Source organism: Engystomops pustulosus, chromosome 3 (genome assembly GCF_040894005.1).
Source record: "Engystomops pustulosus chromosome 3, aEngPut4.maternal, whole genome shotgun sequence".
Taxonomy (NCBI): domain Eukaryota; kingdom Metazoa; phylum Chordata; class Amphibia; order Anura; family Leptodactylidae; genus Engystomops; species Engystomops pustulosus.
In genome coordinates, this window is record NC_092413.1 from 228,942,530 (window position 1) to 228,963,109 (window position 20,580).

The window sequence follows — 20,580 nt, forward strand, 5'->3', positions numbered from 1 at the left end:
ATACGAATTGAAGATTTGACAGAAGGTCTGGTCCTTAAAAGACAGGGTGGACAATGATTGATGTTAGAAATCCTGGCATTGTCCACAGAACCACAGGTTCTCGAAGGATTCTGAAATGCTTATTTGGTTGAGAAAACTTGGAATTCTCTAATTCTTCTCGCTGGAATTCACTATAAAAAAAAGGTTTTTTTTATAAAAAAAAGGTTTTCTGCCAAAAAATTCTCTTCCGACACAGGTTGATGCACATCCCAAGCCTTGTACTCAACTTTCTGGTGAAAAGCTTTCTGGCCAATTATGCAAACTTACCAGAACTGCCCATGCAGCTGGATAGAGCTCGGCTGACCTCCCAAGAGCAGACAAGGCGACGGGTTAACCTCTGTCTCTATTGTGCCAATCTGGAAAACTGGAGGAGGTGAGTACTCCAAACCTTCAGGGAAACTATAGTCGGTGTGCCAAAGCAAGCCGGCGCAATTCGGCGCAAAACGGAAATCGTTGGGAAACCCTACCAAAATGCGTCCGTCGGACCCTTAGTAAATGAGCCCCAATGTGCCCATTGTCCATTATTTTGTGTGCATTGACTAAAATTTTTAAAAGCAGTTCTAACTATAGTTAATACCATTTCAAAGAATTCTCAAATTGCATCAGAACTCTCTATGTATTGACTTCAGTCTTTCCAATTAAATAGTGAGTGGGGGGCCAATAATCCAAAGGCAAAATATGTCCTTGGGGGAGTAAATCTGGGAGAGTCCCTTGTTGAGAAGGACCTGGGGGTACTAGTAGATCATAAATTGAATAACAGCATGCAATGTCAATCAGCTGCCTCTAAAGCCAGTAGGATCTTGTCATGTATCAGATATGGACTCTGGAGATAGGGATGTAATATTACACTGTACAAGGCATTGGTTCGGCCTCACTTGGAATATGCTGTCCAGTTCTGGGCACCGGTCCATAAAAAGGATGCCCTGGAGCTGGAGAGGGTTCAACGCAGAGCCACAAAAATGATAAGGGGTATGGAGGGTCTCAGTTATGAGGAAAGATTAAAACAACTAGATTTATTTAGTCTGGAAAAGAGACGACTACGAGGGGACATGATTAATTTATATAAATATATGAATGGTCCATACAAAAAATATGGTGGTAAGTTGTTTCAGATTAGATCAAATCAAAAGACGAGGGGGCACTGTCTCCGTCTGGAGAAAACAAGGTTTAATCACCGGAGGCGACAGGGCTTTTTTACTATGAGAACGGTCAATCTGTGGAATAGCCGAGCTCAGGCGCTGGTCACAGCAGGGACAGCGGATGGCTTCAAGAAGGGTCTAGATGCCTTTTTACACCTAAATAACATTGATTGTTATGCTATATAGCAGTGATGGCAAACCTTTTAGCGCCTGAGTGCCCAAACTTCAAACAAAAGCCACCCTTTATTGCAAAGTGCCAGCACAGCAATTTAAGCAGTAATTATTTCTCCTTGTTCTTTGACAACTTTTAAGCGTTCATCCTCCTAAAGACACCAACGCAGTTGAAAGGAGGAGGGCAAATTCACCTATCATTGTAGGAAGATTCTGTAGGAAGATTCTTTGAGTTCTGTCTGGTGAACTTCATGCTGGGGTGATGACCTGGGTGCCCACAGAGAGGGCACCGAGTGCCGCCTCTGGCACCAGTGCCATAGGTTCGCCACCACTGCTATATAGGATTGTTTCCCCTAAATCCCTTCCTCATCCAATCCCTTCCCTTCCTTGGTTGAACTTGATGGACAAGTGTCTTTTTTCAACCGTATAAACTATGAAACTATGAGTGCAGCTACTCTAGTTAGATGCTTGACTGCAACATTAACTACCACAAGTGTCAAACAATGGCGGTAACCTCTGCCGCATCCTTCAGGTGCATTTTTGCCCAATGGCCTCAAATTTGATGTTGCTTATGGTGGTGCAGAGGTTATCACTACAGCCTTGGGGTCCTGGGTCCAAGTTCCATCCAGGTCAACATCTGAAAAGAGTTTGTATGTTCTCTCCGTGTTTGTATGGGTCTCCTCCGGGTCTTCTGGTTTCCTCCCACTCTCCAAAACATACTGGTAGGATGATTAGAATGTGAGCCCCACTGGGGAGAGAGATTGATTTGGCAAACTCTGTGCAGCGCTGCGTAATCTGTGTGCACTATATAAATAAAGGAATTATTATTATTATTATTAATATCAAGTTGGTGTATAATTTGAATCATCTGTGACCTGCAGATTACAAAGCGTTTGTACCACTAAAGCCTGAGTTTCACTCCTGACTAAAGTGCCTTGTTTTGTGTGTTTTATGTTTATATTTCTGCTTCCCTAAAATTTCTCTCACCACTTTGTTGTATTCTGGTTAATATTTTGTCATAATTCGGAAAACCCTTTACTCTATGCAGTGTAGTCCGTTTTCCGTTGTGCTTCCTAGAGCAAATCTTCCAATTATAACCTCATTTCTGTTGTTATTGTCCTGTATATCCAGCTGATCCCAGTTATGTGCTTTGATTTCTTTTTGTATTTCTACTGCATATTTTTTCTATATTATCTTATTTTTTTTTCAGTTTCTTATATTCACCTTTTATTTTCTTTTTCATATAGACATCCAAAACTGTCACAAGAAACATTTATATGAGAAAACTGAGAAACTTGTGGAGAATAAACCTCCAAGATGTAACCAAAAGGAGGAAAGTTTTCCATTCCACGCACGTTATGTGAACCTCATCGTCGTCTCCACTCATCACTTCAAGGAACGCTCTGAGAATGAGCTCATAGAGACCGGGGTGAAACATGAGAAATATTTAAAGGAAAAACAAAATGAATCACAGCGCATCTCTCCCAACAAGATGTTCCGCTGGTGCCACCGGTCCAGACTGGTACCACATATGGTGCTGGTGAGCGGAGTGCCCGGGGTAGGGAAGACCACGCTGATGCAGAAGATTGTCTATGACTGGGTGAAGGGGGATCTCTATCAAAGATTCTCTTTTGTCTTCTTCTTCAAATTTCGGGAACTGAACAGACTGGATGATGTTAGTCTGGAGACCCTGATCCTTCATCATTACCCATATCTGTGGCAGCAGCTCGGGAACATCCTACAAGATCCAGAGAAACTTCTCTTTATATTTGATGGATTAGATGAAAGCAATCAGACAATGGATTTCACATCCCGTCACTTGTGCTCCGACCCTAAACAGCCGGAACGTTGTGGTCACATTGTGGTCAGTTTGGTGAGAAAGTCTCTTCTTAATGGTTGTTCTGTTCTGATGACCAGTCGCCCGACCAGACTGGCATCAATGGATTGTAAGGTTTTCCAGCGAATGGTAGAAATCAGTGGGTTTCTTACTGAAGAACGAAAGATTTACTTTGAAATTTTTTTTTCCAACCCTGAACTGGCAGAAAAGGCTTTTACCTATGTGAGGCAGAATGACACATTGTACACGTTCTGTTACCTCCCGTCCTACTGCTGGATCATCTGTACAGTATTATCCAGGAGCTTCCAGACCACAAGTAGTGACCAGCAGGTCTCATTATTACCCAGAACCGTGACCCAGCTCTTTGCTATATTTGTCGCCAATATCCTGTCCAATCACAGCCTGGAGAAAAGTGGCGCCCAGAAGCTCCTGCAGTCCATCGGATGGATGGCAGAACATGGGGTCATGAATCACACGATTATATTTGATGATCGGGATCTGGAGTCTTTCCATGTGGACAATAAGTCTAAGCTTCTATCAAGTTTTTTTGTAGAATCAGAGGAACCTGTGTCCTATTCCTTCTTACATCTCACTCTACAGGAATTCTTCTCTGCCTTGGCACATTATGCCGATTATTCTCCTGAGAAGTTACAGGGATCACTAGAGAAAGCCAAATCCTATCCTGATGGACGAGGTGAGATGTTCCTCCGTTTTTTATGTGGTCTATCAGACAATACCACTAGGTCATTCCTAACTGGATACCTACACAAAGAAGCAGCTCAGGCCTCCAGAGAAGTTCTCACATGGCTAAAGAACTTCATTCCAGAAGCGGAGAAACTGGCAGAGATCAAAGACAAGCGACATCTTCTACAGACATTCTTTTATCTATTCGAAACCCGGAATAAGGCCTTAGTGCAGGAATCATTACAATCATACAGAAAACTGGACCTTTCAGAAGTTGCCATGTCGGCTCTGGACTGCACAGTGTTAGCATTCATCCTACAAGCCTTCACGAGTTTAGAAGAACTCATTCTATCTGGATGTTCCTTAAACTGTGAAGGATTAGAAAGACTTGAACCAGCATTACATAAACTCCAAAAGCTCAGGTAAAATACCATAATTATACTATAATACCCCCCACCCTAGTGGCCTCTTTGATCCTCCTACCCAGACATCTTCAGCCCGCAGCTACAAGAAGCCGCGCGCACTCGTCCATGAAGCCGGAGTTCTGTGCAAAACACAGGCCAGCGGCTGCACGATCTTGGCTCCAAAGCTGGAGCTACAGCGCATGCGCAGAACTCCGGCTTCGCGGACGAGTGAGAGCAACTCCTTGTAGCTGTGCGCTGAAGATGTCTGGGTAGGAGGATCAAAGAGACTACTGAGGCGTGGACAATTTGCATATTACCCTGATTAAAGATTAGCAAAGATATAGGGGGAAAAAAGGGCTATCCTTAAATATATTAGATGCACCTACCACCAGATCTACCTTAATAGGTAGATCTGTAGTGGTAGGCTTCCTCTGCAATTATTAAATAATCCTTTTCTGAGTTGGGTTGAAGCCCTCTTCCCCTTTATAGTTTTCTAAGCCAGGCACATTCCTGGACTTATTCTTGAATTGTTCATAAGCCAGACACATTCCTGGACCAGGGGCGTAACTTGGAGAGTTAATGAATGCCCCCCCTCCCCCGAATCTGCATATTTGTATAATCACACATGTGAGTTTCAATCACACATTTATATACTCTTGCACACACATACATATACAAAGGTACAGCATATACACATCATGGATACAGGATGTATACATCACATATATGTTGTATACATAATTGCTGTGCATTGTGCAGCATAATATGTGGCGGCACGTCCTCCGCTCAGGTCTGATGATGGGGCCCCCTGGCACCTGTTGATACCACTGTAATTACGCCCCTATAACAGTTGTTCTTGTTGCCAGGGCAGATTAAGCCTGTTCACTTAATACATATGATAATAGATTCAGTCTTCTTAGGTTATGGAAGATGTGTCCCTGCTGCCTGCTTTTAATGTGCGGTTTCAGGATTTTTAGAGGACCTTCAAAGGTCCTGAAATGGCTCTTGTGTACATGTGTATTGAGAGCAGAAACAGGTGTACAAGGATTTAATGGGTGAAGGTCCTTCTCAGTTTCAAATTTGTTTGGTGACTTGGGTGGCCATAGGCCCCCCAGATGGCTTTGTTTCCTGCGATACCTCCCAACCACCACTTTATAATCCACCTCCCTCTGCAGGCACACAGAGACTGCAGTTACAGCAGTGACAGCTGGATCGAGCGGGTTAACAGCCAGATCGGAAAGGAGTTCTGATCCAGACTGTTAGAGCAGGGTCTCAATTGTAATAAGACAGCCGAGTCACTGCTCTTCCCTGCATAGGGGGCCGGTGCAGACATTAGATGAGGCCAATGGAGAAACCCAATTCTCACATTTTCGTGCACCACTATCTATCATGACTGAGATCACTGTCCCTGGCTCGGCTGCATTGATCGACATCGATCTACATCACAGGACCAATCAAATTCGTCCTGTGATGTCAGCGGGTGGGTGTCAACTTGCAAACCCAACCCGCCCCATACACTTGTCACCCTGTTGCAAGGGGCTAATCCCCTTACTTTACAATGTTACTCAGGTTTGCTGCTGTTTTAGCTCCTATCACTCAGTGATGATAAGTATAAGATTCCAGAGTGTGAGTGGGGACTCTCTGAGCAGATACTTCATGATCGCTCCATGCTATGAGATGCTGTGTGCTGACAATGTGCTTAGATTATCAGGGTACAGATTTATATACACTTTCTTTAAGCTTTGGAAGATTCTACTAGTATCTGACACATAAACAAGTACAAAATAGGTGAATGACCGTGTTAAAACTTAACTTTTAATTTAACAATAACAAAAGATAAAAAAATATAGATATAGTTTGGTTCTAAAATTATAGTCCCCAAGGGAACAATTTTTAGTCAGCCGTCCGGGTCGTGACCACAGTTGTAACTCAACACTGATGCACTTAACCTTTTACTACGGTGCTGGGATATATGTTTCTGTTCTACGAAATGCAGAAGTTTTCCATACATGTAGAGGACATGAATATACGAACTCATCCACCTCTCCTCGTCCTTTTTAAGTGTAGGGTCTGAAGGCCAAGCAGAGGGCTAGGTTCCAGACGGGGTGGCAGCTGGTTAGGGCTGCGGTCCCGTGTTGAGGCATTAGGGCTTATTCAGGACCCTTCCCCATACGGTTAGGGACAATTAGGGTCAATGGTGTGCACCCAGGACTATTAAAGTGCACCCCTGCCCCAACTATCTAATGCATCTACATGACACTCATACTTACCTTTTACTGTCCTTTGGTGGCTACTCTTCATGATTTTCTTGCACATGGTCTTATCGATGGTCAATATCTGTAGTTCCGAAACTGAGGAAACACAACCTTGGAGACTTATCTATCAATCTTGTATTGAGACAGGTATGTGACCGACCATATTGATATGTATGCTGAGTAGCATTTAAACTAAACTAACAGCATCCTTCTTTGAATTATCACTTTCCGGACGGCTGACTAAGAATTGCTCCCTTGGGGACTATAATTTTAGAACCAAACTATATCTATATTTTTTATCTTTTGTTATTGTTAAATTAAAAGTTACGTTTTAATACGGTCATTCACCTATTTTGTACTTGTCTAGTTGACTCACTTAGGTGAAGTGGGTAGGAGTTCCAAACCATCCACCCTTTTGTAAATTATTTTTTAGTATCTGACACATAGAAAGAGAGATAAGACAGATCAGAGTCATGAGATGGCTATAATACACAATGACACATTCAGCTCTGCTACTTGAATGACATAAAATACAGTTAGAATTTTATGTTCCTTTCAGATAACAATAATATTAATCACAGCTTATCTTGTCTGCTGAACTGCCAATGTCTCCTCTGTAGCTGGTGCTGGATAGGAAGTGCCTCTCTCTGTAGTGCTCTTTGGCTCCTGCAACCCCCCCCCCCCCCCACACACACACACACACACAATAGGAGAGAAGCTATTCATAGCCAGCAGTTTGTGGTTAATCCAGGGACAACCAAAATGTGATCACTAGGAATCACTGTATACACACCTCAACCCCCATCACGACGGCAGCCCTTTCCATTATGATGGACAGTAGGGATGGTGTGGTCAGGGGGGGGGGTGTTCATTCTTTCCTGCACAGATAAGTGTGCCCACTAAAAAGGACAGTGTGTCTTATGCCTTTCAGTAATGGCTTCTTCTTGCTTTTCTTCAATAAAGGGCAGATTTGTGGAGTACACGATACTTGTCTTGTGGACAGATCATGCCCCTGAGCTGTTAGTGGATGGTTATGTCCGGGTAGGTTAGCAGTTGTATCTTACTCCTTCTCGTTATAGATGATGGACTGTGCTCATGGTGATGTTCAGAGCTACCTATCCCTGCTGTGCACTGTGCCACAGCTTTATCCCTGAGCTGTTCTCTTTGATTTTTCATTATGTTTTACTTTCATTAACGTTCTATAACAAACCTTTAAGGCATTCACAGAACATAACAGACAGATGTTCTGTATTTCCTAATGAGAAGACTTCTAAAGGCAATTGGACAAACTGGATTTTATGTTGGGGTGAATGGGGTGACAATTTGTAAACGCGAACGCAGTTTTCTTTACACTTGAATAATTGATACCTTCTGTTTATGGCTATAACAAAAAAAAAAATTAGGTGAAGTTCAAGGAGTCTATCTGTCTATTCTATCTATCTAGTCTATCTATTTTTTTATTTACTCATCTCATTTTTAGCTTTAAAAATTGGAATACAAAACTCAATAGAAACATGATCCAATAAATTCAAGATCAATATTATGTATTGGAGGGTTCCATTTTCTCACTATCAATAATCCTAAGGATATTTTAATCGTTAATAAATATTTATTATTTGGAGAACCCGGTAAGTAAAATAAACCAAAAATACCAGTCAGTGATCTAAATTCTTTAAAAAAACTTAAAGTATCTTCAATAACTTTAAATATTTATTTCCAATAAATCTGAATCTTACAACAATCCACCAATACATGAAAAACATCTGCATGAGATGTACCGCACCTGAGATACATGAGATGATGGGATCTTCAGACCCATTTACAGACCCATTATATTTAACACCTCTGGTGAATAATAAACCATGTGAATAATATTCAACTATGTACAGTAATGATTCAAATGCAAAGCACTTACCAAAACATTTTGTAATGTAATATCCCAATTCCGTTCCGAGATAAACCCTAGTTTTGTCTCCCATCTCTGTTTACATCTAAATGATTTAGTTTATCTCTAATACTTTTATAAATTTGTGACAATTTTTTTTAACTTTTTCCTCCATGCTGAATAGACTTAACTAATGAGATTCAACCATCACCTTACATAAGCCCCTATTACTTTCTTTCAAAAAAGCCTGAAGTATAAGCATATGTCTATAATGATCTCCTTGTGTAAATATACCCCTAAATTTCAATGTATCAAAAGTCAACATTTTCTGTCCTTACGTAATCGTTCTACAAAAAATACCTTCCCCCCAAAAAAACTGTGCATCTCTAAAGTTACCCAATTCCCCAAAGTTTTCATTTTCCCATAACGGAGTGTATTTATAATCTCCCCTTATCCATAGAATATATTTATACTTCAGCCAACTCTTCTGCATCAATTTGGCTAAAGTTAAGGAATTGACCGACTTTAAATTAAACTTGTCCGATTCTAATATAGCAAAAATCGAATCCCATTTACTTCCTATATTTAATGACAATGGCAAAGGAGAGACTACCCTCAGACTTATTTCTACATATAGTTTCCAATTTAATTAGGACTCTCCTCCGCCCTACAATAATTTATTAATCATAATCCTGATAAGGCCGAACCATTTTTTATCCATGCAACACACGGACAGTTGTTTAGTACAAATAATATTTATAATCATTTTCAATAATGCCTTTGATAGAGGTAATTTAATCCAAATATTTATATTTAATTAATAAAGGGATAATATTTACTTTAGCATAATCCACTTTAGTGTTAATAGTTATCCCCAAATATTAAAATGTTTTGCCCTTCCCTAAGATATTCAAATCTTGCACCCTCAATACATCACATCCATCAATAAGACAGAGAATTGACTTACGCCAATTAATTTCCATGTACACAGCCACACTGGACTTTATCTAGTTGACTGTGTTAAACTATCAACTGACCTTCAGTATCCAAATCCACCAGGTTTGAGTCAGTTGGCATATCTAAGTATTTTATGTATGGTTTCATCCATGGGTCCAGTGTATATAAGCTGATCATGTGGGTTAGTGTCTGCCGATAAATCACTCAAATCTCTTCCTGTTATTTTTACAGTTTGGCTGATAATTATCTACCAGACATTTCATGTATCCAGTTGGCATCTGTAATAAAGAATAATCCCTCCTTGAAGAGACTCGATCTATCTACAAACCGTCTTTCTGGCCCTCACCTCAATGTTTTGATGGAAGCTCTATCCAGTCCTTCCTGCAGGGTAGAGGAATTAATGTGAGTATAAACAAAACATTCATTGATTTTATTCATCCATGTCACAAGTGCTTTAAACTCCTGTTCCTGCTCCGGTGGGATTCTTGATACCCATCATACTGCTTGTTTTTTTAAAGCATAATAGACCTGTACAGAAGGAGACATTTCTGTCAGTATGAGATCTGTACACCAAGAGACATTACAGTAAGTATAAAAGATGTGTACAGAAGATGGCAATACAGTCAGTATAAGGAATGTGTACAGAAAGAGACATTATAGTGAGTATAACAGATGTGAACAGGAGGAGACATTACAGTGAGCATAAGAGATGGGCACTGGAGGAGACATTACAGTGAGTATGTATACAGGAGGAGACATTACAATGAGTATAACAGATGTGAACAGGAGGAGACAATACAGTGAGTATAAGAGATGTGTTCAGGATGAGACATTATAGTGAGTATAACAGATGTGTACAGGAGGAGACATTACAATGAGCATAAGAGATGGGCACTAGAGGAGACATTACAGTGAGTATGTGTACAGGAGGAGACATTACAATGAGTATAACAGATGGGAACAGGAGGAGACAATACAGTGAGTATAAGAGATGTGTACAGGATGAGACATTACAGTGAGTATAACAGATGTGTACAGGAGGAGACATTACAATGAATGTAACAGATGGGAACAGGAGGAGACATTACAGTGAGCATAAGAGATGGGCACTGGAGGGGACATTACAGTGAGTATGTATACAGGAGGAGACATTACAGTGAGTATAAGAGATGTGTACAGGAGGAGACATTACAATGAGTATGAGGGATGGGTACTAGAGGAGACATTACAGTGAGTATAAGAGATGTGTACAGGAGGTGACATTACAATGAGTATAACAGATGTGAACAAGAGGAGACAATGCAGTGAGTATAAGAGATGTGTACAGGATGAGACATTACAGTGAGTATGAGGGATGGGTACTGGATGAGACATTACAGTGAGTATAAGAGATGGGTACTGGAGGAGACATTACAATGAGTATAACAGATGTGAACAGGAGGAGACATTAATTTGAGTATAAAAGATGTGTACAGGAGGAGACATTACAATTAGTATAACAGATGTGAACAAGAGGAGACAATAAAGTGAGTATAAGAGATGTGTACCGGATGAGAGATTACAGTGAGTATAAGAAATGGGTACTGGATGAGACACTACAGTGAGTATAAGAGATGGGTACTGGAGGAAACATTACAGTGAGTATAAGAGATGGGTACTGGATGAGACATTACAGTGAGTATAAGAGAAGTGTACAGGAGGAGACATTACAGTTAGTATAAGAGACGGGTACTGGAGGAGACATTACAGTGAGTATAAGAGATGTGTACAGGAGGGGTCATTTCAGTGAGTATGAGAAATGTGTACTGGAAGAGACATTACAAGGAGTATAAGAGATATGTTCTTGATGAGACATTATATTGAGTATAACAGATGTGTACAAGAGGAGGCATTAAAGTTAGTATAAGAGATGTGTACATGAGGAGACTATACAGTGAGTATAAGAGATGTGTACAGGAGGAGACATTACAGTGAGTATAAGAGATGTGTACTGTAGGAGACATTACAAGGAGTATAAGAGATGTGTACAGGAGGAGACATTACAGTGAGTATAAGAAATGTGTACAGCAGGAGACATTACAAGGAGTATAAGCAATGTGTACAGGAGAAGATATTACAGTGCTGCCATAATGTGAAGGAATATCTCTACAGCTATCACTTGTGATATTGCCTGTTAATGTTTCATGTACATGATAAGTTTTCCTTCTTACAGATTGGCTGGTAATAAACTACAAGTTGAGGCTTGCACCCAATTGGCATCTGTAATAATGAATAATCCTTCCCTGAAGAGTCTAGTCCTTTCTAATAACAGTCTGTCTGGTCCTCAACTCATTGAGTTAATGGAAGCTCTGTCCAGTCCAGGCTGCAGAGTAGAGGAATTATGGTGAGTACAAGTGATAGGCCTAGACTGTCTCTCTGATCAAGCAGGAAGATTCAGATTACCAATGGACTGTGCTACACTTACTGAACATTTCTGAAGGACCCATAGATGGACGTACATTGTAGCAAACTTTATTTTTTATACGTTTCCTCTTCCTCCATTAGGAGGGACACAGATAGAGTTTATGCTGGGACTAGCGCAGCCCTGCTCTGCTCTCTATGATAATACATTTGTGCCACCTCTTGGCGCACATTAATTACTAGGGACATTTACGGATCTGTGAGATGAGTCATTCACAGGTCCTGGTTGTGCAGCACTGTGGAGGGAAGACGGAACACATTTATGAGGTAAGTGGTATGTGTTTTCTCTGTGTGTGTAAATGTCACACAATACTGCACTACTATACCTATGATATCACAGCCCAGACCCGGCACTAACACCCGGGATCGGAAAAACTCAGATCCCGTGTGTTTAACCCCTTACACACTGCGGTCAAGCATGACCGCGGCGTGCAAGTGTGTCCCACGTGGATCGGACTGGGGTGGATCCGACAGGGGGATCTGATCCCTCCTGCCACTGCCCCTGGGTCCGGCGAGTGACCCAAGGCTTCCGGCTCCTCTTCTTGCCGGGTTCTGCCTTCCTGGCAGGACCCAGCTGTACGTAACTGAGCATGCTCACCATGCTCAGTTACTTACACTATACACTGCAAAATAAGTCTATTGCAGTGTAAAGGCTTGAACAAGCGATCGGATGATAGCTTGTTCAAGCCAAAGGATAGAAATTGTAAAAAAAAAAAGATTAAATCATTTTATAATATAGTTAAATAAATAAAATAAAAGTCCCATAACCTCCTCAGTTACACATACACTCACCGGCCACTTTATTAGGTACACCTCTCCAACTGCTTGTCAACACTTAATTTCTAATCAGCCAATCACATGGCGGCAAGACAATCTCCTGCAGTTCAATCCGAGCATCAGTATGGGGAAGAAAGGTGATTTGAGGCCTTTGAACGTGGCATGGTTGTTGGTGCCAGAAGAGCTGGTCTGAGTATTTCAGAAACTGCTGATCTACTGGGATTTTCATGCACAACCATCTCTAGGGTTTACAGAGAATGGTCCGAAAAAGAAAAAAACATCCAGTGAGCGGCAGTCCTGTGGGCGGAAATGCCTTGTTGATGCCAGAGGTCAGAGGAGAATGGGCAGACTGGTTCGAGCTGATAGAAAGGCAACAGTGACTCAAATCGCCACCCGTTACAACCAAGGTAGGCAGAAGAGCATCTCTGAACGCACAGTACGTTGAACTTTGAGGCAGATGGGCTACAGCAGCAGAAGACCACACTGGGTGCCACTCCTTTCAGCTAAGAACCTGAAACTGAAACTACAATTTGCACAAGCTCATCGAAATTGGACAGTAGAAGATTGGAAAAACGTTGCCTGGTCTGATGAGTCTCGATTTCTGCTGCGACATTCGGATGGTAGGGTCAGAATTTGGCGTCAACAACATGAAAGCATGGATCCATCCTGCCTTGTATTAACGGTTCAGGCTGGTGGTGGTGGTGTCATGGTGTGGGGAATATTTTCTTGGCACTCTTTAGGCCCCTTGGTACCAATTGAGCATGGTTGCAACGCCACAGCCTACCTGAGTATTGTTGCTGACCATGTCCATCCCTTTATGAGCACAATGTACCCTATAACATCTGATGCTACTTTCAGCAGGATAATGCGCCATGTCATAAAGCTGGAATCATCTCAGACTGGTTTCTTGAACATGACAATGAGGTCACTGGACTCAAATGGCCTCCACAGTCACCAGATCTCAATCCAATAGAGCATCTTTGGGATGTGGTGGAACGGGAGATTCACATCATGGATGTGCAGCCGACAAATCTGCGGCAACTGTGTGATGCCATCATGTCAATATGGACCAACATCTCTGAGGAATGCTTCCAGCACTTTGTTGAATCTATGCCACGAAGAATTGAGGCAGTTCTGAAGGCAAAAGGGGGTCCAACCCGTTACTAGCATGGTGTACCTAATAAAGTGGCCGGTGAGTGTATAATGCAAATAAAGTATATAAAACACAAAAAAGTACATATTTGGTATCACCACGTCCGTATTAATCTGTACAAAATATCTAAATCAATATTGAACCCGCTCGGTGAACGACAAAAAAAAAAACACAAAAAACTTCCCGTAATATACAATTTTTCATCAAACACCATCACAAAAAATGTTCTAAAAAGTGATCAAAAAAAGCTACGTTCCCTAATATGATACAACTGAATAGAACAACTCTTTATGCAAAAAATAAGCCCTCAACCAGAACTGACAACAGAAAAATACAGAAGTTATGGCCCTGAAAATTAGTCAATAGTAAAAAACAATGCGATTTTCTCCAATATTGGTTTGGCTCAGTAAAATTGAGCAAAGATAACAAAAACTATATAAATGAGGAATCACCATAATTATAGTGACCAGAGAATAAAGATAAAATTTTATTTTTACATTACGGTGAGCGGGGGAAAAAAAGTGCTAAAAATACAAAATAAAAGTTGATGATTTTGTTTGTGTCCCCCTTGAAATAGTTAATAAAATCTCATGAATAAGCTGTAGACCCCCAAAATGAATTATTTATACATTGTATCTCATCCTGTAAATAATGAGCCCTCATATGTTTACATTAACAAAAAAAATAAAAATGTATAGCTTGTACAATGTGACAATACAAATCTGCTGTGACTGGCGCTGCTTTGATTCTATGCCCGGCCGTGCGCCCATACAGCAGTTTACCACCAAGTATGGGATATCGCTACACTCGGGAGAAATTGGGCATCAAATGTTGCAGAGCGTTTCATCATTTAATTTATTATAAAACTGTCAGTTTTGGCCTAAATTAATGTATTTTCCAAAAAAATGTAAAAGTTTGTAAATCGCAGGTCCATATTGTTTTAACCCATGTGAAACACTTAAAGGGTTAATAGACTCAATAGAAGTTGTTTTATATACGTTGATGGGTGAAGTTTCTATAATGGGGTCATTTATGGGGTTTTACTATCATTTAGGCCTTTCAAAGTCACTTGGAAGCTGAGTTGTCCCTCAAAATGTGAGTTTTGGCAGTTTTTATGAAAATTACAAAAATCGCACCAAAAGTTCTGCACCTCATAACATCCTAGAAAAATGACAGGACGCAAAAATTATCATCCCAACATAAAGAAGACATTCCGTAAATGTTAATTATCAAGCTTTTTGGGTAGTTTTACTTCTTGTCTAGAAAGTAGAACATTACAAACTTGGAAAATGAAGAATTTTTATAAACTTTTGCCAAATTTTCACTTTTTTTCAGAACGAAACGCAAAACTTATCACTTAAATTTTTCAACTAACATGAAGTACAATATGTCAATATGTAAAAGCGTTCCGAAGTTATAACCAATTATCGTGAGACATGTCAGATTTGAAAAATCTAGTCTGGTCATTGAGCTTAAAACTAGTGTCTGTGATAAGAGGTTAAAGTAATTCAGCATGTGAACGTAACCACCGGGAACCTAAATTACACTTACAGTGCCATCAATAATTTAAGGGGTTGTCTTAGCTGAGGGCAGGGGTGTCAAAACAAGAAAGCGGTTGTACTTACATTGCCTCTGGTGCTCCAATCCAGTGCTGTGCCTCCCATCACCCATGGTCTGTATGTATACAGAGATATAGAAGTGACACCACAATCAGAGAAGGCAGCAACTGTAGGTCTTAGCTGTGGTCTGCTGAACGCTTATACAGGCCACAGGCAGAGGCTGCAGATGGAGTGATATGTATACAAACAGAGACAGGGGTGACAGGGGACACAGTACTTGAGAACCTTAGGGGGATAAGTACACCTGCTTTCTTGTTTTTACAGCATGACAGATGACATCTTTGTTTAGAGGAATTCTATTTTAAAAGATTTAAGAATCTCTAAAATTGATCTTTATTATGTAATCATCACTAGGGGGTTATAATTTGAGAACTTTCCTTCATAAGCAAACCCCTTTAATTGTCCACTTTGGATAGGGAATATCTCAGTTCCCCTGAAACATTCAAATACAATCATGAATTAAAGGGAAAATTCTCCTGTTTAATATGACACCAGTGCATTTCTAGGTGTCTGTCATCTGAAGGGTAAAGTTAGTCTCACATGTCATGAAGAAAAGTAAAAATTGTTATGATATTCTAGTTTATTGGTGCATCCTTATAAACTAACATCTCTTACATATAAACATTTTATAAAACAAGAGATGTGTGTGCCAGAATTCTGGAATAACTGCACCAAAAGAATGTACAGTATATAAACATTTTATACCATTTTTAGACACTTTTACATGTCATAAAATGGCCATGGCCTTGTGAAAACGAAGCATGGTTTTTACTGTCTGCTGATGTAACATCCACATCTCATCTTTTTTTTGCAGTTTGGATAGGAATAATCTTCCAGACAGATACTGCATCCCCTTGGCATCTATAATAAGGAATAACCCCACCATGAAGAGACTTGTCTTGTCTCATAACTATCTGGCTGGTCCTCATCTAAGTGATTTGATGGAAGCTCTATCCAGTCCGGGCTGTGGGATAAAGGAATTAGTGTGAGTATAAGAGATGTGTACAGGAGGAGATATTACAGTGAGTATAAGAGATGTGCACAGGAGGAGACATTACAGCGAGTATAAGAGATGTGCACAGTAGGAGACATTACAGCGAGTATAAGAGATGTGTACAGCAGGAGACATTACATTGAGTATAAGAGATGAGTACAGGAGGAAACATTACCGTGAGTATAAGAGATGTGTATAGGAGGAGACATTACAGGGAGTATAAGAGATGTGTACAGTAGGAGACATTACAGTGAGTATAAGAGATGTGTATAGGCGGAGACATTATAGTGAGTATACGAGATGTGTACAGTAGGAGACATTACAGTGAGTATAAGAGATGTGGACAGGAGGAGACATTAGAGTGAGTATTAGGGATGCGTACAGGAGGATACATTACAGTGAGCATAAGAGATGTGTAAAGGAGGAGACATTACAGAGAATATAAGAGATGTGTGCAAGAGGAGACATTACAGAGAGTATAAGAGATGTGTACAGGAGGAGACATTACAGTGAGTATTAGGGATGTGTGCAGGAGACATTACAGAGAGTATAAGAGATGTGTACAGGAGGAGACACTACAATGAATGTAACAGATGTGAACAAGAGGAGACATTACAGTGAGCATAAGAGATGGGCACTGGAGGAGACATTACAGTGAGTATGTATACAGAATGAGACATTACAGTGAGTATTAGGGATGTGTACAGGATGAAACATTACAGTGAGTATAAGAGATGTACAGGAGGAGACATTACAGTGAGTATAAGAGATGTGTACAGGATGAGACATTACAGTGAGTATAAGAGATGTACAGGAGGAGACATTACAGTGAGTATAAAAGATGTGTACAGGATGAGACATTACAGTGAGTATAAGAGATGTACAGGAGGAGACATTACAGTGAGTATAAGAGATGTGTATAGGAGGAGACATTACAGGGAGTATAAGAGATGTGTATAGGAGGAGACATTACAGGGAGTATAAGAGATCTGTACAGTAGGAGACATTACAGTGAGTATAAGAGATGTGTACAGTAGGAGACATTACAGTGAGTATAAGAGATGTGTAAAGGAGGAGACATTACAGCGAGTATAAGAGATGTGTACAGCAGGAGACATTACATTGAGTATAAGAAATGTGTACAGGAGGAAACATTACAGTGAGTATAAGAGATGTGTATAGGAGGAGACATTACAGGGAGTTTAAGAGATGTGTACAGTAGGAGACATTACAGTGAGTTTAAGAGATGTGTATAGGCGGAGACATTATAGCGAGTATAAGAGATGTGTACAGTAGGAGACATTACAGTGAGTATAAGAGATGTGTAAAGGAGGAGACATTACAGAGAGTATAAGAGATGTGTGCAAGAGGAGACATTACAGAGAGTATAAGAGATGTGTACAGGAGGAGACATTACAGTGAGTATTAGGGATGTGTACAGGAGACATTACAGAGAGTATAACAGATGTGTACAGGAGGAGACACTACAATGAGTGTAACAAATGTGAACAAGAGGAGACTTTACAGTGAGCATAAGAGATGGGCACTGGAGGAGACATTACAGTGAGTATGTATACAGGAGGAGATATTACAGTGAGTATTAGGGATGTGTACAGGATGAGACATTACAGTGAGTATAAGATGTACAGGAGGAGACATTACAGTGAGTATAAGAGATGTACATGAGGAGACATTACAGTGAGTATAAGAGATGTGTATAGGATGAGACATTACAGGGAGTATAAGAGATATGTACAGTAGGAGACATTACAGTGAGTATAAGAGATGTGTACAGTAGGAGACATTACAGTGAGTATAAGAGATGTGTAAAGGAGGATACATTACAGTGAATATAAGAGATGTGTACAGGAGGAGACATTAAATAGAGTATAAGAGATGTGTACAGGAGGAGATATTACAGTGATTATTAGTGATGTGTATAGGAGACATTGCAGAGAGTATAAGAGATGTACAGGATGAGATAATGCTGTGCGTATATGAGATGAGTACTGGAGGAGACATTACAGTGAGTATAAGAGATGTGTATAGGAGGAGACATTACAGGGAGTATAAGAGATATGTACAGTAGGAGACATTACAGTGAGTATAAGAGATGTGTATAGGAGGAGACATTACAGGGAGTATAAGAGATATGTACAGTAGGAGACATTACAGTGAGTATAAGAGATGTGTACAGTAGGAGACATTACAGTGAGTATAAAAGATGTGTACAGGAGGAAACATTACAGTGAGTATAAGAGATGTATTTTTGGAGGATAAATGTGGTGACAAGTTATGCATTTATTATTCTTTCATTTATGCTCCACAGGATTGTTCTGTCTATTTGTGTTGCAAATAATTTTATGCGACTTCACATTGTGTCAAATGAACAAAGGATATGCTTGCACCAAATTAATCCTAAATAGCCAAGTGTGCACAAAAGGGCTGCATTTATGTATTATGACTTTCTGTTTAGGCACAAATTGTCTCCAGTCCCTAGGAGGAGACATTACAGAGAGTATAAGAGATGTGTGCAAGAGGAGACATTACAGAGAGTATAAGAGATGTGTACAGGAGGAGACATTACAGTGAGTATTAGGGATGTGTACAGGAGACATTACAGAGAGTATAAGAGATGTGTACAGGAGGAGACACTACAATGGAGGTTGGAGAGGAGGAGAAGTCCATAGAGGCTGCAGTACCTTCATGTGGTCAGATACATGCGTGGTGTACAGTTTGCTATTATTAAGAAGCTAAAGGACCTGAGATGATGTTACTCTGGTCAGATGACATGAACTGCTGAATAGTAAGGAAGCATAAGGCATGGGGAGGAGCGTATGGGAGGGGCCGGCTAAGCAGGGCACGCCCCGGTCTGATACCAGGTAATATAAGATAAAAGGTGATTTAAGTGGATGAAAGCGAAAATATTTTTAGCTAAAAGAAGGGGTCATTCAGTTATTAGAGCTCTGTAGGAACCTGTCACTGGCTGTATATGTGCAAAGGTGGTAACAAGTTCCCTTGGCATAGAACTATTTTTCTTTGTTATGATAAATTTTCTCAAGTATTTGTATCAATAGCACCTGTTCGGACTTATTACCTGTAAAAATGAAACCTGTACAAACATTCAATCAATCACACTATTACCACTCCACCATGGCCAAGAACAAAGAGCTGTCTAAGGACATCAGGGTTAAAATTGTACACCTTCACAAGGCTGGGATGGGCTACAGGACAATATGTAAGCAGCTTTGTGAGGAGGCAAGAATTGTTGTAAGCTCTTGTGTCCCCTCTCATCCTCATAGACTGTAAGCTCTTGTGTCACCCCCTCATCCTCATAGACTGTAAGCTCTTGTGTCACCCCCTCATCCTCATAGACTGTAAGCTCTTGTGCCCCCCCCTCATCCTCATAGACTGTAAGCTCTTGTGTCCCCTCTCATCCTCATGGACTGTAAGCTCTTGTGTCCCCCTCATCCTCATGGACTTTAAGCTCTTGTGTCATCCCCTCATCCTCATAGACTGTAAGCTCTTGTGTCACCTCCTCATCCTCAGACTGTAAGATCTTGTGTCACTCCCTCATCCTCATAGACTGTAAGCTCTTGTGTCACTCCCTCAGCTCTTTGAAGCAGGACCATCACTTGTAATGTCCCATATGACAATGTTATTGCTCTGTAATTTTATTTGTATATGTTCCCCTTAATCTACAAAATGCTACGAAATTTGATGTCGCTATAACTCTTCCTTCAAAGGAGCTCAAAACTAGGTCTACCTAATGCGGACATGGCAACCGATCAGAGATAAGCTTTCATTTTATAAACTGCTGTAGGAAAATGTAAGGTTGTCCTTATTGGTTGTGCTCACAGACACCTTTGATAAATCTCCATCATTAGGTCTATTATACTGTGGGATAAGAGAACCAGCTGTAAGCTCAAATTGTCATCATAATTATTGTCTTATCTGGAATACTATATATATATACGTATCATTTTTTCTATTTTTACTGGCCTCTCCAGCCGATTATGCCAAAAATATTATTGGGATGGATGTATTATTGTATTTCCAATGGTAGAAATGAGAAGACACAAACTGCCCTCACCTCTGCTGTAATAATGCAATTAGTAGCAATTAGAGATGAGCGAGCACTAAAATGCTCGGGTACTCGTTATTCGAGACAAACTTTTCCCGATGCTCGAGTGCTTGTCTCGAATA

General features: G+C 40.4%; 2 protein-coding genes across 2 annotated transcripts in view; one reads left to right on the forward strand and one right to left on the reverse strand.

Annotated features, from left to right (window-relative positions):
- The window catches only part of LOC140122762 (fucolectin-like), a 147,769-nt gene that overhangs the window by 102,591 nt on the left and 24,598 nt on the right, over positions 1–20,580 (reverse strand). The gene's annotated exons all lie outside the window — the stretch shown is intronic.
- The window catches only part of LOC140122759 (NACHT, LRR and PYD domains-containing protein 3-like), a 56,661-nt gene that overhangs the window by 20,616 nt on the left and 15,465 nt on the right, over positions 1–20,580 (forward strand). Inside the window, exons 5-7 of the mRNA XM_072143953.1 lie at positions 2,597–4,292; positions 9,603–9,773; positions 18,628–18,656. Of these exons, the coding sequence (XP_072000054.1) occupies positions 2,597–4,292; positions 9,603–9,773; positions 18,628–18,656 (1,896 nt within the window). The remainder of the gene's footprint in view (positions 1–2,596; positions 4,293–9,602; positions 9,774–18,627; positions 18,657–20,580) is intronic.